At 38.8% G+C, this 23,004-nt stretch overlaps 1 protein-coding gene across 5 annotated transcripts in view; it reads right to left on the bottom strand.

Moving 5' to 3' along the window:
* The window catches only part of Nek1 (NIMA related kinase 1), a 125,486-nt gene that overhangs the window by 45,653 nt on the left and 56,829 nt on the right, over positions 1-23,004 (bottom strand). For 3 of the 5 annotated variants that reach the window (XM_050161814.1, XM_050161815.1, XM_050161818.1), the window contains 5 exons: positions 13,533-13,616; positions 13,012-13,095; positions 12,529-12,606; positions 10,235-10,330; positions 1,849-1,977 (listed from right to left, as the gene is read on the bottom strand). In XM_050161814.1, the coding sequence (XP_050017771.1) occupies positions 1,849-1,977; positions 10,235-10,330; positions 12,529-12,606; positions 13,012-13,095; positions 13,533-13,616 (471 nt within the window). The remainder of the gene's footprint in view (positions 1-1,848; positions 1,978-10,234; positions 10,331-12,528; positions 12,607-13,011; positions 13,096-13,532; positions 13,617-23,004) is intronic. The other 2 variants (XM_050161816.1, XM_050161817.1) reach the window with 1 other exon arrangement.

Below are 23,004 nucleotides of genomic sequence, written 5' to 3'. Positions count from 1 at the left end.
ACACATTAAGCCAAAACATTAAACACAATTAACAAGTAGCTTTCTTATCTATGGAAAGAGGTTAAGTAAAAACAGATTCTTACTTTTCTTCTGATTAGTATAAAGATATTCTTTAAAACTTAATATTTAAAAATACATTAAAAGAAAAAGATTAGTTGTTATGAAGGCTATACCAGTGTGACTAATCTTCAAAGTTTTAAATGAGCAGTTTCTATAAACACAACAATAAGAAAAACATTTAGTCACATGATTACCACAGATTTCTAAGACTTGAAAACATAAGAGCATAGTGATCAGAATTACAGTAACACATGTAAATGAGACAAGGAGGATTTTACCCAGGAAAGCAGTCAGAGATGACAGGTACTGGAGGTGTGAGACTGGGTACCAGGAAGGAAACCACACAAGGTATCTAAAGTTGCTGTAAACAATGCGGCACATGCAAAGTCATTATCAGAAAGAGATAAAACCTACTGGGAGAAAAGATTCTTTTATGAAGCTCTGAACAGGGACACAGAGCTTTATACTCTGCCTTATTCTCATGATAAGCACAAAGGCTGCAGGAAATCTCTGTAGTAACCAATAATCTCTGCAGTATGAAAAACATCTAAGAAATCTCAACAACAAATACAAGTCACAGACAGTAGCTACTGGGAAAGGAAAACAGAGGTTCCTAGGTTGTAGGGCTCAGCAGACTGTGTTCAGAGCAGTTTAACACAGGGAGTCACTCCACATTCAGAGCCAGTCCTTTCATCCAGAACAGTCTTTTTAGACAGGTAACCTGGTGCACACTTACAATTTTAAACTTTTGTTTGTTTGCATATTTTTTTTGTTTTGTTATCTATATAGCTAGCATACAGAGTCAGAAGTAGAAGGTAAAAAAAAATTAATTACATTGAACATCATTTCCCATGTTACAAAATTTCAAACAGGTGTAGAGTTCATGTCTATAGTTACTTACTTTAAGTACTATAAGAGATATTATTCTTTAAAACTTTGCCAATCATGAAGGTTAGGGTACAAAACTGTTTGCCACATTATTTTCCGTATATTGCTTTCAATTGTTTTTACTACATTTAATTAGTGCGTGTGTATGTTTGCTGCTGCTGCTGCTACAATTACATGCACATGGAAGTCAGAAGAAAACTTGAGGGAGTTGTTCACTCCTTCTACCATGTGGGTCAGTCTCAGGGATCAAACTCTGATCGCTAGACATCGTGGCAAGCTCCTTTCCCCACAGAGCCATCTTACTAGTCTATCAGAGAGTCATTTCAACACAATGCGCGTCCTATACGCATGCATCTGTGAGACACTGGTTCCACGATCTCTCTGCTCCCTTGCCAAAATCCACAGGTGCTCAATTCTCATATTTAAAATGGTTAAGTGCATACAGCATATGATATCCTGCACATACCACGAACTGTCTCTAAATTAGTTACAAAACCTAACAGACAGACATGCTATGAAAACAGTTGTGATACAGATTAACAGCATGAACATCAGCACTACAGAAGCCATCAGTACTGGCCTGTGTAAGCACATCAGCAACAACGTGACTTTATTTCTCAAACACTTTGGATCTGAAATTGATTAGCTCTGTATATAGGGAATCTTCAAAAGCAGAGTGTTCAAGGCATATTTATCTATAACTGAGACCTAGATAAAAATCCATGGGCAGAAAAGTCCCAAAATTCAGAGGAAGCCAAAAAAAAAAAAAAAATCCAGAAGACAATCTTTTTACTCTAGGAAACAACAAGGAGGCATTAGAAACCAATGTGATCCATTCAATTCATTTTCGCTTAAATTCATCTGTAGTCTTTGAGGAGCTCTAAATTTTATGAAACTTACCAGGCCCACTTCTTTCAAAGCCGAAGTCACAGAAATAACAGGTCTCATTTGCTGCTTTGGTGGAGAACCCCCCGTTTCTTGATGCTCCAAAGGTAGAGAAACATCTGAGCTCCTTACCCTCACCACCAACTGCAAGAAACAGAAAACACAGCTAAAAACACTGGGTTTCATATCCTCATAGAGAAATAAAAGGCCCAAGATCTCTCTAATGCACAGTACAGATAGCTTCCAATTCCTCAATTCCTCACTGGGCTGGACACTATGATACATGCTGTAGAATGTGAGCACACAAACCCCCAGCTGCATGTGCAAACACAGCCACGTGTCTGACAAGCAGTCCTAAATAAAACTGGCTACCACTGCTCTAGCAATGTCTCATAAAATGATTCCGCCAAAAGTCTTTAAGGGTTGGCATGAGGAATGCTCAGTAGTTAATAGTACTTACTTCTCTTGCAGAGAACCTGTGTTGAATTCCCAGCACCAATACAGTAGCTCACAACCATTGTCAACTCCAGTTCCAGGAGATCCAATGCCCTCTTGGCCTCCATGGGCTCCTGCACACACTTGGTGCGCATACACACATACCCATAAAAATAATAAATACACACATAAACAATGTGTAAGAGCCATATAGAATATTCATGTCTAATACCATTATGTTATTTTAATCTAATACAATGTTTAATGTAAAAGTAGTTTATTAATTTTATATTTCAGAAAGAAATGCTTCTAAAATTTCTCCCAAATTTTGTAGTTTCCTTAAAGCCTGAAACCCATATTTCGACAGAAGTGCACTTTTATCAGGTGCTAGTCATTGGGACTCTAATCAGCATAAATATTGTGAGCTTAAAATTTTACTATTATAGTTTGTATTTGTGCATTTGAGGTGACCCCAGAGGTTCCCATGAGTTAGCGTTTCAGGAAGTTGAGAGCTGCTTGAAGCAGGTGCTGTGATCTGTACTTGGGTGCTCTGCAAGAACACTCTTGAGCCATCTTTCCAGCTCTCAGACAGTAAACTTCTGAAATAAAGAGAGGCAGTGGAATTAGCTGTACTGTTGTAGCACAGAGTGAATTGCTCCCAACTTCAAATCTTTCTTGATTACTAAGACTTTCAGTAAGTATATATTTCAGGTAGTTGTTACAGAGTGTAGTGTGAATTCTAATTGGTCTTAATAATAAAAACCCAGAGTGAATATTGGGGCAAATGCTGGAAGATCAGAGAAGTATTAGGAAGCCAGCCAATAGAGCAACTTGACTGAAGTGGGCAAGATCCTGTCCCCAAGAATCCTCAGACTGAATGGGCTGAGCTCCTGTTTCTTCCTGCCTTATATTCCTCCCTCCTCCCAGCCATATCCTTTCCTGTCTCCACCTCCCTAGCACTGGCACTAAAGGCATTTGACTCTCAAGTACTGGGATTAAAGGGGAGAGCCACCACCTCCTGGTTCTGTTTCTCTTTTACACTGAATCAATCTCATGTAGCCCACAGTGGCCTCGAATTCACAGAGATCCATCTGCCTCTGTCTCCCAAGTGCTGGGATTAAAGATGGTGCCACCACTGCTTAGCCTTTATGGCTAATTAGTGGCTAACTCCGCACTCTGATCTTCAGACAAGGTTTATTTCTTAGAATCACAAACAAAATGCCACCACAACTGAGCTATGAATAAAGTGGTAATTCTAATATTTAGACTTCCAATTTTTATTATACCAGTATCTATATATTTAAACAGTGGCACAACTGATATGGCCAACATTATTAATTATACTGATTTCAAGATGTGAAATAAATTTTTAAAGTATCTAGAACTCATAACAACCAAGTACTCTCACTGTGAAGGAATATGCTAATATTTTGAAACTGTTTTGTTAACATAAGAATGTATATTAAAGGCCTCTCAAATTCTATGGGAATCAGAATAAATTCTAAAACTGTCCTACATAACATCAGCATTTTTAGAATATATTAAGTTTTAAGTGATTTCTTTAAAAACTGGGGCAGATACCAAAAAACCAAAATTAAAAAACTGCTGAGAAACACCGTGGTTGTAAATAGTGACACTTCTAGAATCTTGTGCCAATTTTCTTGAAGAAATACTTCCTAAAATTTCAATACATGACTCTAATGTGATTCTTTCATGAGTAAACAAATTCATAGGTCTTGATATCTACTAACAAACTGAGAGATGTACTACGTTCCTATCTGTACAAACAATCTAGGTGACTAAGACCGTAATGAGTAAGGCAGGGTTCTCTTGTAAAGGCTGCAAACTGCAATGGAAAGGGAAGTAACTGACTGTACTCCTGAGAAACACTACCTGATCTGAACTAGAACAAAAAAAAAAAAAACAAGAACTGAGTGTGTAAGTCAGATGAGGTGCTGAAGATAGCAGCCTCCAAAGCACCCTGAGCCTCAGCAGCCCTTCAGGGTCAAAGTCGGACACTTCTACACTCAAGGAAGGTCTCAAACTCAAACTTAATAGTCTTGTGATTTTTCATTGCTTAGACTCTGAGACTCAATTTCTTCCTCTAACAAAAGAGTGATGTCCTCATTTTCTCTTTTCTGAAGAGATCAAATGAAATCAGTTGTGTGAAGCACACAGCAATTATTGATTTAACCTTTATCAAATAAGATCATTTGGCATAAGCACCAAAAGCTTAGATTGAATTACTGATGAATTAACTTGCAGAAGCCAAGTTTCTGATCTTAAGAATGCAAAACAAAAACAAAAAGTCATCTGTGTATAATCGGAGTTTGAAGTTTAGGCAGTGCACTGGAGGTTTAAAACAGAAGTTCACAAGAAACAGTGATCCACAAGTCAAATACCTTACCTTATGAAATTCAAAGAAAACTATGATTTAAAGGGATCAAAAAGTAATATAGTTGTATGAATAATTGAGTAGAAGTTACAATGAGTATTGAAACAATTTCACTAAGGAAAATAGCATCAAATGCCCTTCTCAACTTATTCATGAATTTCAAGAATAGCTTTTTTTGTTATTATTGTTTTTATTGAACTATATTTTTTTTCCGCTCCCCTCCCTTTCATTCCCTTCCCCTTCTACCCTCTCCATGGTCCCATGCTCCAAATTTACTCAGATCTTGTCTTTTTCTACTTCCCATGTAGATTAGATCCACGTATGTCTCTCTTAGGGTCCTCATTGTTGTCTAGGTTCTCTAGGATTGTAAATTGTGTGTGTGTGTGGGGGGGGGTTCTTTGATTTATGTCTAAAATTTATGTGTAAAATGAGTGAATGCATATTATATTTGTCTTTCTGGGTCTGTGTTACCTCACTCGAGATGATGTTTTCTAGATCCATCCATTTGCCTGCAAAATTCAAGATGTCATTTTTTTCTGCTGTGTAGTACTCCATTGTGTAAAGGCACCACATTTTTCTTATCCATTCTTCAATTAAGGGGCAGTTAGGTTATTTCAAGGTTTTGGCTATCACAAATAATGCTGCTATGAACATAGTTGAGCACATATCTTTGTGGAACGATTGAGCATCCATTAGATATATACCCAAGAGTGGTATTGCTGGGTCTTGTTAAGGTTGTTTCCTAATTTTTCTAAGAAATCCCCATACTGCTATCCAAAGGGGTTGTACCAGCTTGCACTCCCACCAGCAAAGCAGGAGTGTTCCCTTTACCCCACAACCTCTTCAGCATAAGTTGTCATCAGTGTTTTTTACCTTGGCCATTCTTAGAGGTCTAAGATGGAATCTCAGAGTTGTTCTGATTTGTATTTCTCTGATGGCTAAGGATGTTAAGCATTTTCTTATATGTCTTAAAGAATATCTTATGGGGCTGGAGGGATGGCTCAGCAGTTAAGAGTACTGCCTGTTCTTCCAAAGGTCCTGAGTTCAATTACCAGCAACCACATGGTAGCTCACAGCCATCTATAATGAGATCTGATGCCCTCTTCTGGCCTGCAGGTGTACATGTAGACAGAATACTGTATACATAATAAATAATAAAGAAAACATTAAAAAAGAATATCTTAAAAGCTATTCTTGAAATTACTGGGCAGTCACCTATTAATAGGGGCATAAAGGAAATTCTTGAAAGAAAGACCAATACTCTCACTGCCTCAACAAATTATACTTCATTTGGTCATAATGATTTTTGCGTATGTATGAAGGCAAAAGATTGATGTCACGTGCCTTCCTCGATCATTCTGCAACTTATTTTAGTAGGTAGGCTCTCTCACTGCACCGCCTGCAGATTTGTTCTAGATTGGTTGCTCAGTGAATCCAAAGGATCTTTCTGCCTCAGCCTCCCCAGTACTGGAATAATAGGTGTGCACAGCCTTGCCCAGCTGTTATGTCAGTGCTGTGGATCTGAATTGAGTCCCTTAGGCTTCCCGTAGCAGGAACTTTGCCACTTAAGCTATCCCCCTATCTACATTTACCCATACTTGTTAAAAAGTTCTTTCAAGCTAGGATGTAATTCAATGGTAGACTAGCTGTCTACTATGAGGAAGGACTTGATACTCCGAACTATACAAATTAAGTTTTTCTTATCCACATAATTCCTATATACATAAACATATCCCCTGCTGGGAAGTGTGGCCTTGTTGGAGGAAGTGTGTTACTGGGGTGTGCTCTGGGATTTCAGATGCTCAAGCCAGGTCTAGTGTCACTCTCTCTCCCTGCTGTCTGCTGCTCTGGTTGTGGAACTCTCAACTACTCTCCAGCACCATGTCTCTCTGTGTGCCGCCATGCTTCCCACCGTGATGACCATGGACTGTAAACCAGTCCCAATTAAAAGTTCATCTTTATATAAAAAAAAGAACAACAAAACAAACAAACCAAAAATAAAATTTTATATAAGACGAAACCCATGAAGTCTCAAAAATCAAAAAGTCACTTTTTAAAATGAAATTGATCACATGGCCAATTAAACTGATCACAGGGCTAAGTCTGGAATATTTACTTCCTTCTCAGTATAGTTTTACAAAACTCATTCAGTTTTAAATAGAAAACTTTTCAACAGGACTAAAACATTTACTTGAAAGTTTCTCAAGTCAGATTTTTGTATGTGTTTGTATGTATACATACATACATACATACATATATATGTGTGTGGATTTGAGAGTGACACGCTGCCTACTGTGTGTATATATGAGTGTGTGTGCTTGTGTGTGTGTGTGTGTGCATGCGCATGCATGTGCCCAGGCTGGCACATAGACCAGCACAGGCTCCTAAATGCTGGGAATACAGGCACGAAGTGCCATAATGAAGATAAGAACCTTTCTTTCTTATGGTACTAGGAATCGAACCCACAGCTTGGGCAGGCTAGGCAAGCCTTGACTGTTGAGCCACATCCCTGACTCTTGGAAGACAGGCTTTAAAATAACTCTATAGAAGCACACATCCCTGCCATGCCCTCACAAGCTTGACAAATTTGAGACATTTTCACATTACTTACACCTCCACAGGCTTTCAGTTACCATTACAAGATTTTCTATTTTCTATTTCAATTTCACTATGTGCTGAAAACTTAAATCAGTGGTAGCACCAAAAGACAAAAGTAAAGCTGTAATCAAAAAAAAAAAAAAAAATGGAGCAGCTTTACAAATGTAAATCACTACGGATTTCTCAAGTCTTAAGTCACAGAATGGTAGCCATCCACTTCTGTACCTGGATTAGGAAGGATGAGTAGGTATGCCAGGACCAGGCCAAAGGGCCCGACTTCATATCCTGAATATGGAATAATTTTGCATGTACTTCTGTAGCACCTAAGGATATATCACAGCTAAACTTCTGTTGGAAGAACAAATCCAGACTATCAGCTGGCAGAACTGAGACCAAAAGTCAGATGTCTCATTCCAGACACATTTTCTCTCCTATACTAGGCTATAATCAATAAACAAATGTTTCTTGAACAATCCTCTATACAGATTTGAAATAAGCTGAGTCATAAAATTCAAAACAAATATATCCGCTTGTTCCTTATCTTCCTCATCATCACCATCATCATCATCATCACCATCATCATGACAAAGCTAATCTGACGCTGTGTTTTCTGAGTTACATGAACTTGAGCTGATGGAGGCACAAAATTCTGAGTGAGTAGGGCCTACAGGTCTAGGAAAAACAGTATTTGATAATGTGCTATGCCAGTCACAGGATGAACTGAGACACAGACACTCACCCTACCTTGGGGGAACACAGGTAATGAAACAAGCAAGCAGAGGCCTGCTGCTAAAGAGGGCCTGTGTGTGCATATTGATGGGAGCAGTTAAATAGCTGACCCAGGAGCCAAGACTGTGGGGGAAACAAAAAGTGAAGCTCATGTCAACTATTATCAAACAATTTGATGTTCCATGAGACTTTTGTCTGAACTCAGCATTTTAAAAAATAAGGCTGAATTGGACCACATATAAGTTCACTGTATTTGATGGATACAATACTATTCCACCCACTTTCATGGTTTATAAAAAATGTTAGAATGGATTACTAAGGGTTAGTTTAAAAAGGAAAAACAATGACCTTAATACTTGCAATTGTGATACTGCACCTGGACACAATGGTAATAAGTTCACCAAGACAAAAACTTAAAACACACACACACACACAGTTTTACACCAACTTGTCCTGATATAATACGAAAGGCAGCATGTACTAGTTGGGCTTTTGCCTCCTGTGCAGAAGACATAATCCTAGAAGACATAATGTAGACTCTGGTTTCCCATCACTGGGTACGTATGCACCAGAAGTAGCCTCACAACTATTTCTGAGGGCAAGGTAAGTTTGGAAGAGATTTGGGCAACACAAGAAATGAATGGTTCTGACTATTAAAAAGATGGTATATACTTTTGAAAAATTCTGTTGTTCTTGGGGTAAAAAATGTTAACCTACCAGTTATTGCTTCATACCCATCCTATACTAATACTACATCTGAGAGGGAAAACAAGGAACATTATGTTAAGAACATGAGTCGAATACGAAATCTAAATAAAGGCCAGAGGAGCAGGAAATAATTCCTAGATGTCTGAAAAGATGGGAGTGTATGTACAATAAGTCAAGTCTTATTTGTGCTAAGGCTGAAATCTAGGCCGGAAAAGGGACAAGGTGAAGGTGAGTTCTCCACTGTTTAGTTTTGAAGTTAAAGAGAAAAACATAAATAGCAAAGATTGAAGAACTTAGAAAAGTTATAACCAAAATTATATTGGATATAAATAAAAGAGATTTATTGAGAAGTTCTTAGTCTTATTTCTGAGCTCTGGAGTTCTGACTCTTCCATTCATAATCTTTGAAATAAATTGACTGAGTGAGACATAAAACCATTATTTCTTCCTAGTACAGCATGCAGTGCTACACTGGACCATTTCTGTTAAGAACAAGAACAAGTCATCCCTATTATTACTATCATTGTCCAAGGCTAATACAACAAGCGACACAGTAAGAACAAAAGTTGACATTACAGACAGCAGAGAAAAATGTGTAACCCAGAGCCAATCCAGTTCTGACTGAAACTGTAAATGTGACTTCATATAAGCATTTCCTCTGCTTTGTAGTCAAAATTAAAGAAAAACAACACATGCAGTAGTTACCAATGCCTGCATTTGTATCATAAACGGGAGGAGCTGCGGCAGCATATCATGACAAGGCTGCATCCTAAGATCCCACGAAGTTAAATGAAAATTACAGACCAGGAAACTTACTATGACCTAAAAATAGGCAAAAATCTACAATTTCTCCAAATACAAGCAATATTCTGTTAGAGATGGAAAACAAAATATATGAAAGATCTACAAGTCACTTATATAATAAAAATTAGGATATAAAATAATGAATAGACACATAAAATTAACATGTTCCTGGATGAAACTTTATAAACACATCATTTCTTAAATTTAACTTATAGGTTTAATTATGTTATATCTATACAAATTCCAACAGGATTAAAGCAACAAAAATCACCCTAACAAAAAAAAAAAAAAAAAAAACCAAGCACATGAAGAAAGGAAAAGAACCAGAACTGTGAAAAGGATGGTAAAGCCAAAGGAAGGAAGAGTCCTATGAGGAAACTAAAGTTTATTCGACCCTACAATCACCCATGTGTGAGGTATCAGCAGAACAGGCTGAAGAGCCCAGCAGAGGACACAACCACAGGAAGACAGTTTTTCTGCACATATGCTAGAAGGTCATTTATAAGAATTTAAAAGATTTTGAGGTAGTAGTAGAAACCAGTGGCAGATTATCGTTAAATTTGAAAGACAAAGGGTGCTGGGGTGGGGTGGGGCTAAAGGGAAAGGAGAGCTGAGGAGGAGGAAGAGAGAAAGGAAAGTGAGTAAAAATCAGAAAAAAGTGTTGCTATGGCTTGATCATGGCACACTTGACGATCCTCAAAAGAGCCCAAGGACATGAACCAAGGAGCCTTACCTGCTCTTCCCACACCCGCTTTTCTCTCTCATAGGCTTCCTTTCTTTTTCGCTCCAGCTGTTCTTTTAGGACAGCAGCACGGGCATTTGTCTGGGCCTGAAAATGAAAACCATTAACACAATTAGTTATGAGAAGGAAAGCCTATGGTATCATCCTCCAACCTGGGTCTAAAAGGATACTGACTTTGAAGCCAGCAAAGAAGTATGTGTGTGGTTCCAGAATAAAAACGGACACTCACTCTGTACCCCTCAAACCTTGGACAACAGGGGATCAGTGATATTGGCCGTAAGTCCAATACACTGGAATGGAAATTAAAATGTAAACACTTAAGACAACTGTTATAAATATCCCATTCATCTTCAGAGAAACTTGTAGATGTCATTTGAGACAGTGTCTTGCAATTTATATGTATATATCCCAGCCTGGCCTCAAACTTATGGCCATCCTCCTGCCTCAGCCCACTGAATGCTCGGACTATAGGAGTAACCTGATGGAGGAAGGTCATTGGTTAAATAAACTGCTTTGGCCCTGATAGGTAAGAACATAGGTGGGTGGAGTAAACAGAACAAAATGCTGAGAGGAAGAGGAAGTGAGCTCAGAAATCTTGCAGCTCCTCTCAGAGCCACACACCATGAAGCAAGTTGCCAGGTCAGACATGCTGAATCTTTCCCGGTAAGACTGATGCTATACAGATTATTAGAGATGGGTTGATCGGGATATGAGAATTAGCCTGTAAGGGCTAGAGTTTATGGGCCAAGCAGTGTTTAAAAGAATACAGTTTGTGTGTTGTTATTTTGGGGCATAAGCTAGCCAGGCGGCCAGGGTACTGGAGACGCAGCCCCGCCGCTCATATTACTACAAACAAAAAGGAAGGAAGGCTTTAACTTTAACATAGCAAAATTACATATAACAAAACAGTTATCAAGTAAGAATTAGAGTTACAATATTTATATCTACATTATCTTTTATCATAACAAAGGAAAACAATTATAACTATCTATCTATTCTTCAACTGCATCAAAGACTCCAGAAGGATATAATATTACCTAAGTAAACAAGAAATAGCAACTTTCAAAATTCTAGAAATGACAGAGACATTTTGCTGTCTGGACAGTCACCCAAAGTTCCTCTGTACTGTTGGGGCATCCATCTTCAGCCTTCAGGCCCATGGTATCCAGCAGACATTTCCATGAAGCAGGAAAATTCAAAGTCAGTTCAGTCACTATCTGTTGTGTCCTGCAGAATGTCTTGCAGACTCTTTCATGAGTCAGGAACCCCGAACTCTCTCTGTAGCTGGCCCTCCTGCCTCAAACAGTCAGAGTTTGCCCTGGCAGGATGGCCCAGAAAGCCAGTATTTTTAAATGGCGCAGCTTTTTTCCTGCTACGGCTGAAAAGTGAAAAGCATGTGTTCAGCTTTTCGTCAACACCAAGTGTTTTGTGGCAGGACCTCTTAATGAGCTGCAGGGTTTGCAGCTAAAGCTGAGTCAGGAAGCCTCTCTTAGATGAGAGCGCTTGCTTGCCTCTAGCAAGCAGAGTAGACCCGAGAAATTGTTGCTACCAAGAAAACATGCTTTACTCTTTCCCAAACTTTCTTAGGCTTTCAGTGGATTCAGTTGTCCACACATCTGGGCGCCATTCTGTAGTAATAGGAGCAGCGGGGCTGCGTTCCCCAGCACCCCGGCCGCCTGCTAGCTTATGCCCTGAAATAACAACAGACAAATTGTATTCTTTGAAGCACTGCTTGGCCCATTATATCTAGCCTCTTCTCGGCTAACTCTCGCACCTGGACTAGCCCATTTCTAAAAAAGTGTGTAGCACCGAGGTGCGCTTACCGGGAAGATTCTAGCCTATGTCCATCCTAGGCCGGAGCTTGATCGCATCTGCCTCACAGAACAGACCTATCGCATCTGACCGGGAGAGGGGAGCATGGCATCTCTGAGCTCACTTCCTCTTCTTCTCAGCATTTTGTTCTGTTTACTCCACCCACCTATGTTCTTACCTATCAGGGCCAAAGCAGTTTATTTAACCAATGACCTTCCTCCATCAGTAACCCACTTTAAAGAATTACATGTGTCACAGTTCTATGTATTCACATCATAATCTCACCTACCTGTTCTTCATAAATGTTGTACAAATGTAAAAAGTGCTATTTCCCAGAAATTGTAAGATGATAGATAAACGGGAAATCAAAAGTTAAAGTAAGATAATGATCCATCTATGTAAAAAAAACTTAATAACAAACTTTTCTCTCTCAGCTTTCAATTTCCTAAGAAATTATGTTATCTAGTGCATACCTTAAGTGACTCCATCTTTTTCAGCCTCAAGTCAGCCTCTTCAATTGCTTCTGGTCCTTTGGTACCATTAGCTTCGCTCTAGAACAAATGTCAACATACCACTTAGCAAACAGCAGCCAAGCTCAGTGCCACCTCTGCCTGAACCAACAACATGTGTAATGAAACCACTGACTGCTGTCAGTTTTCTCCCAGAGCTGCAACTGAACTCCCCCCCGCCCCCCAGCAAAAGAGGAGGAAAGAATGATGAAAGTGGCCTTTAACTCCTTCAGGCACATCAGGTATGTTCTATATTAAAATTCCTATGGAACAAACGATTTACCAATTTGAAATCATGTATTTAAGATTTACTTCATTCCTACATATAGTTTTCTGGTCTTTGACCTTCATTTTCTTTTAACAATTTTAGCTTTTAATATTATGGACATGGTATGTTTAAAGTTAATCTATTACTGAATTATTTTTGAAAAATTGATTTTTACTTACATTCTCACCACGAAGTTTGGCTTTAATCTGTTGGCGCTCATTGAAATTTTGTAGTCTTATTTGCCTCAGTCTTGCTAGATAAACCTAAAAGAGGAACAACAACAACAAAAATTCACTTAAAAGGAAATCTATGAATATTTTTACTGCTAAAAAAATCTTAATATATAGAAAAGTGTTAATTTGAATACAAAAAACAAAAGTTCTGAAATTTGGTTAATGAAATGAAATATTAGCTTTCAAGTATTTAATTTAAAGCTTTTTTCTGCAAAGAAAGAAATATGTTATAATTAACAAATTTTTAAATTATATCAAAAGAAAAGAAATTGAAACTCAGAAGGCTGAGTTATAACAGTTATGAGGCAAAATTATGACATAGCATGTCAGTCAAAACATATTAACAGGTTCCTATAGACTTACAAAAATCTTAAAATAATTGTTAAGCATTTAAACCATGCAAGAAAAGAAGGCGATGAACTAAAAAATGGCTGCATGGCGGAGGCATGAGCATGCGGGAAGCATACCTCTTCCTCCTTGTTCCTTGGCTTCCCTCCTCTGGAAGAGCTGGGCCTGCCTCCATACAGAGATGCCAGGTTCTGCAGGATTCCCTGTTTGTCATTTAATGTACTAAGTTTAAGGAATGAGTGGGGCTACATTGCCCTTCCACCTAGGCATCCACATGCCATTTCTTTCTTTTGGATAATACTGGCCACTTCTAGATACTACACTGACAAGCCCTGGCACTTTTTACGACCACGATGGCATGTAAACTCAGTGAGAACAGAAGTCTAATTAAGTCCAACTATAATTATTTAAAAACAGAGACTGCAGATAGATTGTTTGAGTCTAGGAACTCTCAAAGTCAGTCTTTGCAATATAGTAAGACCCTGCCTCCAAGAGCAACAACAGATACCCCATTACCTATTCTTTTTCTCTCGAATTACAAAAGTTAGAATTTATTGGAGTAACATTTGAGTAACTACTTAATATGGAACAAAACTACCTCAAATGCTTCCTGAACTTGACTTTCACATTCTTTTTTTACAACGTGACCTTATTCTTAGCCCCGTTGATTATGATCAATCACTAGAGTCAACAAACTATAGAGTTTGCCTACAATCAGCCAAATGCAGATGTTATCAGTTCTCTTTCCTAGTTATTATTGAGCCCTTCAATTTCTGCCTTACATTAGGCATTTCTTTTGAATTCTGAATCTCCAAAGCAATTTGCTAACTTATACTCCCTAGCATTGCATGTATCCCTCGGGTATTTATGTTAGTTATGCTGGCCTTTCTGAAATGGCAAACAAGTGTTCTATCAGGAGCTACCGATCCAACTCCACAGATCTGTTCGTCTGTGTGTGTGTGTGTGTGTTTGTGTGTGAATATGAAGAGGGCTGAAACTATAACTGTAAGTGAAAAATGAGAACTGTAGAAATGTTCACTTCTGGAAAAACATGCTGACAATTAAAAGGCTATTTAGGGGATAATTCCTTTAAAATGGAAGGTTCTTAAAGGTTAGCTTCATAAATGTTTAATGCTTTTTTTAATTTTCCATAGTAAACCTCCTACATTTATTAGAGAAATACACATATATATGTAAATGAAGTAGGTTTATTTAGAAGTAATTTTTAAAATGTTAAAAGATTGCACAAAAGGCTCCATTTGTATAATTTCTGACACTGCTGGTGACTAGAAAAAATTAGATTATACTGGATTTAGAAGCCAGATTTATAGAAGGTTAAAACATGATTGACAGTCAGGAAAATGAGATAATGAGTATAAAAGTACATTTACCACACACTGATACAAGATAATAGATGGGGAAGGTGGATTAAGAACTCTTTCAAGTTTGAAGAAAGTTTAAACATAATTGTATATTGCAGGAAGAGAACGTACATAATTGGATAACTGGTAGTTTTGCTGAAGCGTGTGGATAATTTCTAGTACGATAATCCCACTTTCTCCATCAGCTGTATTTGGAAATGAGTCAGTTTGTGCCCGGGGCTAATCATTTGTAGGATTCTTACAGGGCACACCTGAGAGCAGAGTATGATCTAGGCCGGACAACTAATGTACATCAGAGTCTTTGAAATCAGCAGTGAATATAAAAGTGTGTGTGTGTGTGAATGTGTAGTATGCACACAGATACCTAGAAATGAATTGGATATTTTTAAGGGCAAAAAAATTATTATAGTGCTTTGGGTTTTAACTTCATTAATGACTTAAAAGCTTCTTTAATGGCTCAGTTTCTACAGTCGTAAGGCATGAAGTTGGTACCTCCTCTAACCTATTATATACCGTAGTTTATATGTGAGCTAATTAAAAAAAATATAATTATCCACAGAGTTTAAGGAGAGTCGATGGTTATAAAATGCAGTCCAATACAAAATTACAAAATTATGGGATTTTTTTCTGCAATGTTTTGTAAAACAGATTGCATAGCTTTTAAGTATTAGCTTTATATAACAATGTGGTCCAGATAAGTTAAAAGATTAGACATTTCCTCTTGCAGTATTTTCTAACACACATGACCAATACTTAATTCAAAATCTCAGCCACATCACATGATGCAACCTCTGGAAGCACAAGAGCACTGTGCATGCTGTTACTGTTACTCACTCAACACCAATGCTTCCTGAAACTTGGGCTCCAAATTCAGGACTATGAAATGCAGTGCTTTTACTGGATACAACACTTTTCTGCTCTTGTAGAAATTTAATGTTTAATTATAGAAAACAAAAAGAGAGCCTCTGCCTTATTAACATAGCAGGTGAGAACCAACTACTCCAAGTTGTCCTCTGATCTGAGTATAGACCTATATTCATATACATACACAAAAATAAAATTAAAAGCCAGTGGAAATATATTTACATTTTCAAATTATCATAGGTATTAGCATTAATGGAAAGTACTTACTAGGTACAATTTTAAATCGCTGTTAATATATTTTCCTAAAGCATAAAGGTTAACCTTGAACAATACCAATTACTGTACAGTAGTATATGTAAGCGCAACTGTTAAATGTGTTAAATGGAGACCTCAGCAGTTGTAATGTTGAACTGAGAGGCAAAAACTGTCACACCAATAAAACATAAATGAAAAGCACTATAAACATGCATTAGTGACTACTGTGAAATTAGTCTCCAGAGAGCCCTCCGTCCTTAATGCTTCATCTCTTTACAATCACATCCAGGTCTCTACTAGACATCCCTCAGAAGTTCAGTGTCCTAAACACCTGATGACACAACGCGAATCTATTTCAAAACCACTGCCAGGGCTGAGGATAGAGTGTGACGGCAGAATACTTGCATTGCATGTGCAAAATCCTAGATTTGGTCTCAAGTACTGCCCTCCACCAGCCAAAAAACCAACCAACCAAACCCAAAATCTACCCCCCTGAAACAAACCGAAACACTAGCAAACAAAACTAAAGCTCTTGCCAAAGATTTAAAGTATTTTTTTAATGAAACAATGGCAGTAATATTGGAAAACCATCGAAATCTCATGCAAAATCCTCTATAAATATGATAAATAATGCTAATTTACAGTTAGAAGAATTGATCTGAAGGAACTGTTGGTTATATAGTGGTCCATGTCTGAGATTCAAGCTCCCTGGGAAGCCTCCCTCAGGACCAGCCTCCTTGTCTACAGAACAAGGGCCCTTTCATTAAAATGCTACTAATTTACAAACCATTGCTAAACTTATTGCTATTCTTATGGCTATTCTTTTGTGTCTGACAGACTTTTAGTATGGCCAATTTTACTAAGGGATTTTTTTAAATATACAAGTTTATAATAATAGTTATAATAGTAATAATTTTCTTTAGGGTTGAGGCTGTAGTTGAGCAATATAGCCCTTGGCTTGCATGTGTATAATGCCAAGTTTGAAACCTAGCACTGCAAAACAAACAAAAAAAAGTACATGTGATTTTAGCCAAAAGGCTAAGAAGAAGCAATTTAAATAAAAAGAAAAAGAAACAAGTAAATATAAGTGAATAAATAAATAAATAGGAATTATTTGGACAGAAGGAAAATAAGAAGCTTGTCAAATGCTGGGAAAGTATAGTTCAGTGATAGTGTTGGTTCAGCACATCCAAATTCTTGGGTTCAATACCCAGCAACACACACACACACACACACACACACACACACTCACACTCCTGGTTGTAAGGAAAAGGTAAAGGAACCACTATTCCCACTTGTCTATTTGCATTTCTGTTACTGTAATAGAATGAAAAGGAACTCAATGAGAAAGCTTATTCTAGCTTATAAATTCCAGGGTACAGTCCAGCACTGCACAGAGGTCAGAACGGCAGAAGCCTGAAGAAGAAAGTCACATCACAGCCACAGTCAAGAGCAGAGAGAGAACACTCATGCCCACTTTCTTGTGGCTCAGATTAAGTGCTAGACTCATAGAGGTCATCATTCCTGACTGGGGAATGATGCTGTCCACAAGGGGCTGGGTCTTTGCACATCAATTACATAAATTAATCTCCCAGAGACTGCCCACAGGTCAACCCAATACTGACAATATCTCATTGAGAGTCTCTTCCCAGGTGACTCTAAATGTGTCAAGTTGACAACTAAAGTTAACCATCACGCTATTGAATTAACACATAATACATAATTTATAAATGCACTGTGAAAAATGAAAGTATACATTCTTAGTCACTGAGGCACTCACTACTGAAAGGTTACACAAAGATACAATCAAAATGATATCGATTAAAATGGAATATTCCAAGAGAAGCAGAAGAAAAATAGACGAAGCAAACATAAAATGGTAGAACATAACTAATCCAAACATAAAAATTATACTGCCATTGAATGCTATTAAATAATTATGTAAATAGACCATTAAAAGATGGAGGAGGAGGAGGAGGAGGAGGAGGAAAGGAAGGAAGGAAGGAAGGAAGGAAAGAAGGAAGGAAGGAAGGAAGGAAGGAAGGAAGGAAGGAAGGAAGGAAGGAAGGAAGGAAGGAAACAAGGACACAGTCCCAAAAGCCCCAAAGTATTAACATGTAAATACCAACAATTACATAAAAAGACATGCTAAGAAATTGTAGTCAGAGGAGCTCAGGGTAAACCGCAGAAAACGTGGAAGGAAGTTCATGTCTAGATGCTGTAAGAAGGCTGGTCAAGTCAGATGACCATCTCAAATGGTTTGTTTGGGGTGGTAATTTCACTCAATGGTCCATCACTTTAGCTCATGAGAAGTCCTAGGTTCAACCTCCCACACCACAAAAACAAACAAACGAAATCTCTTTGGGCTGAGGAGGGAGGGGGACTTGATTGGGGGAGGAGGAAGAAAATGGGAGGCGGTGGCAGGGAAGAGACAGAAATCTTTAATAAATAAATAAATTAAAAAAAAAAAAACAGACCCAAAAAGAGGAACATGGGATGATCTCACTCATATTTGGTTTCTAGCCATAAATAAAGGACATTGAGCCTATAATTCGGGTTCTTAGAGAAGCTAAATAAGAAGGAGAACCCAAAGAAAAACATATAGGCATCCTCCTGAATATTAAACTTCATCAGGCAATGAAAGGAGACAGAGACCCACATTGGAGCACCGGACTGAAATCTCAAGGTCCAAATCAGGAGCAGAAGGAGAGAGAGCACTAGCAATTAACTCAGGACCGCGAGGGGTGCACCCATACACTGAGACAATTGGGATGTTCTATCAGGAACTCACCAAGGCCAGCTGGCCTGGGTCTGAAAAAGCCTGGGTCAAAACTGGTCTCGCTGAACATAGCAGACAAGGAGGACTACTGAGACCTCAAGAACAATGGCAACGGGTTTTTGATTCTACTGGACCTATTGGTTTCGTGGGAGCCTAGGCAGTTTCGTGGATGCTCACCTTACTAGACGGGGATGGAGGGGGGTGGTCCTTGGACTTCCCACAGGGCTGACGAGGGAGGGGGACTTGATTGGGGGAGGGGGAGGGAAAGGGGAGGCGACGGTGGGGAAGAGACAGAAATCTTTAATAAATAAATTAATTAATTAAAAAAAAAACAAAGCAGGCAAGCAAGAAAAAAAACGAAATCAAGAAAAAAACATATAACAGGATAGACAATAGTGACTTCTTTCAATATAATGGTGTAGTGACAAACTGTTTACAGAATTAAAATGAAAGATAAGGACCTAGAAACAAATGGAGCGTCGTACATTTGAAGAGTCTATGACATGCAGACTTAATGATGGGAGAAACAAATATAATTAGAGGTTATAGGAAGGTATGATTAAAGAAAAATTGTTAAAAAGAGACAGGACATAATTAGTATGATAAGGCCCCCAAATAATAACAGTAGGGCACCAAAGATAACAAAATGCTGAAAGTACAAATCATAACAAGTCCAAACACAATCTTCACTGCTTTGATATTCTCCAGTGCTGTCTACAGGTATAATCATAGCTATCAACTCAGCTACACATGAGACATGCCAACTCAGAAAGGAAGACAGGTGAGTCAATTACCTGGGCATATTATAACTGAGTAAACCAGATGACCATATTATATTACTAGAAACAACTCAAATGCCACTCTACAGAGGAATGGATACTCAAACTGTGGTATACCCATAGCACGGAATGTAACTCAGGAGTAAAAGAACTAATAAGGCTAGATATGGTGGCACACCTTGAACCTCAGCACTTGGGAATACTATATGATTCAGAATTTTAAGTAAATGTCCAAAAAAAAAAAAAAAAAGAGTTCCAGAACTATAATGAATGAAAACAGATCAGCAGTAGGGAAGTGATAAACTAAAGGGACATAAGGAAACTTGGGAAAAGGTAGAAATGTTTGGCAACATGATAAAGCAACATACGCGACTATATGCATGTCAATTACTCATCAGGACATACTTAGCACTGGTAACTTTTATTATGATTAAATTATATCATATGTCAATCAAAAAGAACTCTTCCATGGAAACCTAGGTAGTATGCTCTTAGATGAAATCCTTGCGAAAGTCAGTACTCACAGGCACCTTCTCTGAAGGCAGTGAAAGTGTTCTGTGTCAATACAAGGTGGTCGCCTGCCATTTTACATCTGTGCAGACCTAACCAAATATTCAACACCAAGGTGAACACTAACACAAACCACAGACTTCGATGGTTATAATGTATCCATGTAGGTTTCTCAGTTCTAACAAATGTAACACCAGGAACAGAATGTTGGTAATAAGGAAGGCTGTGCACATTTGGAGGCAGAATAAATATGATTGAAAATCTCCATAAAGGTCTATTTTTCTGGGAGCCTAAAGCTGCAATAAAAAAAAAATAAGCAGGCTGGTGAGATGACTCAGTGAGTAAAGACGCTTGTTATGCAACCTTGACAACCTGAGTTCAATTTCTGAAATCTAAGGTGGAAAGAGCTGACCCTACAAAATTGTCCTCCAATTTCTATGAGCGCATGCACGCGTGCACACACAAAAAATTTAAAATAAAATTTCAAAAAATTAAAAAATAAAGTCTAGCTGGGCAGTGGTGGTGCACACCCTTTAGTCTCAGGGAAGCAGAGGCAGGTGGATTTCTGTGAATTCAGGGACAGACTGGTCTACAGAGTGAGTTCCAGGACAGCCAGGGCTACACAGTGAAATCCTGTCTAGAAACACAAGCAAACAAAGAATAAAGTCCATACAATTGTTCCTTTACCTCATCTCATCTATCATCCCCAAATATAGTCTAAAATTATGAGCAAAGGGAGAATTCTAAAAAGACTGCCAAGAATCTTTCTAGAAGAGCCACTCAATCTATTTTTCTGCTCTTCCTTCTAAGGCAGGCATGCTTTACTTTGCTTTGGACATCAAGTGTCCAGGTTCCTCAGTCTTTGCACTTGAACTAGTTAATTTTCCATGGGACTTTCAGGTCTCTTCCAGAGACTGGGGACTACCATATCTTATGTCTGGATGTTTCTGGCTGCCTAGACTGTGTCATTGCCAGCATCCCTGGCCCACAAACTCCCATACAGGAACTTTTCTACTTTTGTGACTGTAAGTCAATCTATCAAATTCTCTCTTACATATACTCTAGAGTTTCTATATGCTTTGCTGGGTAATTCTGCCTAATACACTAGTGTACATATTCTCGCCTAACACTTGATTACAAATAATTACACAGATAGATTATACTGGACGAGGGAAAGATGCCCCCAGCCCCTCACTACCTGTGGCAGGTGGAAGAACTATCCCTGGGGTCATCCTAAGGTCATGAGAGCAGGGAGAGCTAGCCCTGACCCCCTCAAGGACTTAAGCACTTAGGAGAGTAGTTCCTGCCATTTTCTTGGCTTCACAGTAGAGCTGGCCCTGGTGGTGTGGGCCAGCCCCAGAGCTGGGAAACTGGTTCCACCCCTTGCTGCTTGCTCCAAAGAGAAAGCTAGCCAGGGAAGTTCTGGAGAGTTCATCCTGGTGGTGAGAATGACAGAGAGCTGGTGGGCTGACCCATCCAGCTACTACCCAGGCCCAGTGCAAATCCACCCCATCTCTGAACTGCAGGAGCATGTGAAGGGCCAGTCCTGCAGATCCAAAGCTGCAGGATCTCCATGACACAGGATATCCAAGAGGAGCCCCAGTGAGGGCTCACTATTAGAAGTTAAGGCCAGACAGACAGGCCAAGGACTCACTGCAATGAACACTTAGCAGTAAAGATGAATAAACGAAAAGGTTTACTGTGTGACTTACTGTGTCACACCATAGCTTCCATGATGAGATTTTTTTTTTTAAGATTTTATTTTGTTTTACTTTGGGGGAAGATTACAAGGACAGAGGAGGGATGGGGAGATAAATGGGATTGGGATGCACGTAAAATCCACAAAGGAGCAATAAAAAGTTTAAAAAAAATTATACTCGCTCAATCTTTATATTTCTACTACTCCCAAACTGTTTAAAAATAAAAACAGCCTTGTCAAATTAGTCAATCATTAAAATAATATATGACACATCTATCCAAACATGAAGAAAAATAAACATTTTCACACGATCACATCTTTGTAAGACGGTTTTATACATATACAGACATAGGTACTAAAACAGTGATGCATCCTGCACTAATAGAAAAACTAATACTAAAAGTCACTGACGGGCTCATTCTCTGCTTCCTGGCCGCTGAAAATGCAAGCAGCTCTCACATGCCTCTCTCGCCAGATGAACTGCATCACCCAGAACCGTGAGTCAGAATACATTGCTCCTCCTGGAAGTGGATTCTTGTCAGGCATTTGGTCATAATGGAGAGAAAACAAAACAGAAACTAGTTCCAGAAATGAGATGGTTGCACCAATAACCTTGGCCATATGGTTTGTAGGCTTTCATAACTGGTTTGTGGAAAGAATGTGAAAGGATTTGTAGCTGTGGCTAAAGAAGCCTCAGAAAGCTGTGAGTAGAGATTTCTGAACATTTCTGGCAGGAGTATGAAAGCAGGAGGCTGGGAGGAACTCAAGAGAGTAAAGGCAGTAGTCTTCAGTTCTGATGCTTTTCAAGTCTGACCTGAGACTCAAAGCAAACTACACACTTCCAGTGTGCAATGCACAAGGTATGCATTTCCATTCCAGCAGAGAGCAAGGGGGCTGACTTTCCTTTCTGTTGTAGTGTGGGACACTCTGACGAAAAGCAGCTTGGTGGAGGGAAGGGTCTACCTGGATTCCATGTGCCAGTCCATCACTGAAGGACATCGTGCTTAAGAACTCACCCAAGATAGTGTGTTCTATTTCCATCCATTTGCATGCAAAATTCGAGAAGTCATTGTTTTTTACCGCTGTGAGGACAGAGAACCTGAAATGACCCTATCCTATAGCCATACTGATGAATATCTTGCATATCACCATAGAACCTTCATCTGGAGATGGATGGAGATAGAGACAGAGACCCACACTGGAGCACTGGACTGAGCTCCCAATGTCCCAAGGAGGAGCAGAAGGAGGGAAAATATGAGCAAAGAAGTCAGGACCACGAGGGGTGCACCCACCCACGGAGACAGTGGGGCTGATCTATTGTGA

The sequence above is a fragment of the Alexandromys fortis genome, unplaced genomic scaffold (assembly GCF_014885135.2).
Source record: "Alexandromys fortis isolate MF-2015 unplaced genomic scaffold, M_Fortis_MF-2015_v1.1 scaffold_137, whole genome shotgun sequence".
Classification (NCBI taxonomy): domain Eukaryota; kingdom Metazoa; phylum Chordata; class Mammalia; order Rodentia; family Cricetidae; genus Alexandromys; species Alexandromys fortis.
The sequence above is the reverse complement of the archived record's forward strand: the minus strand, read 5'-3'. Positions and strand labels throughout refer to the sequence as shown.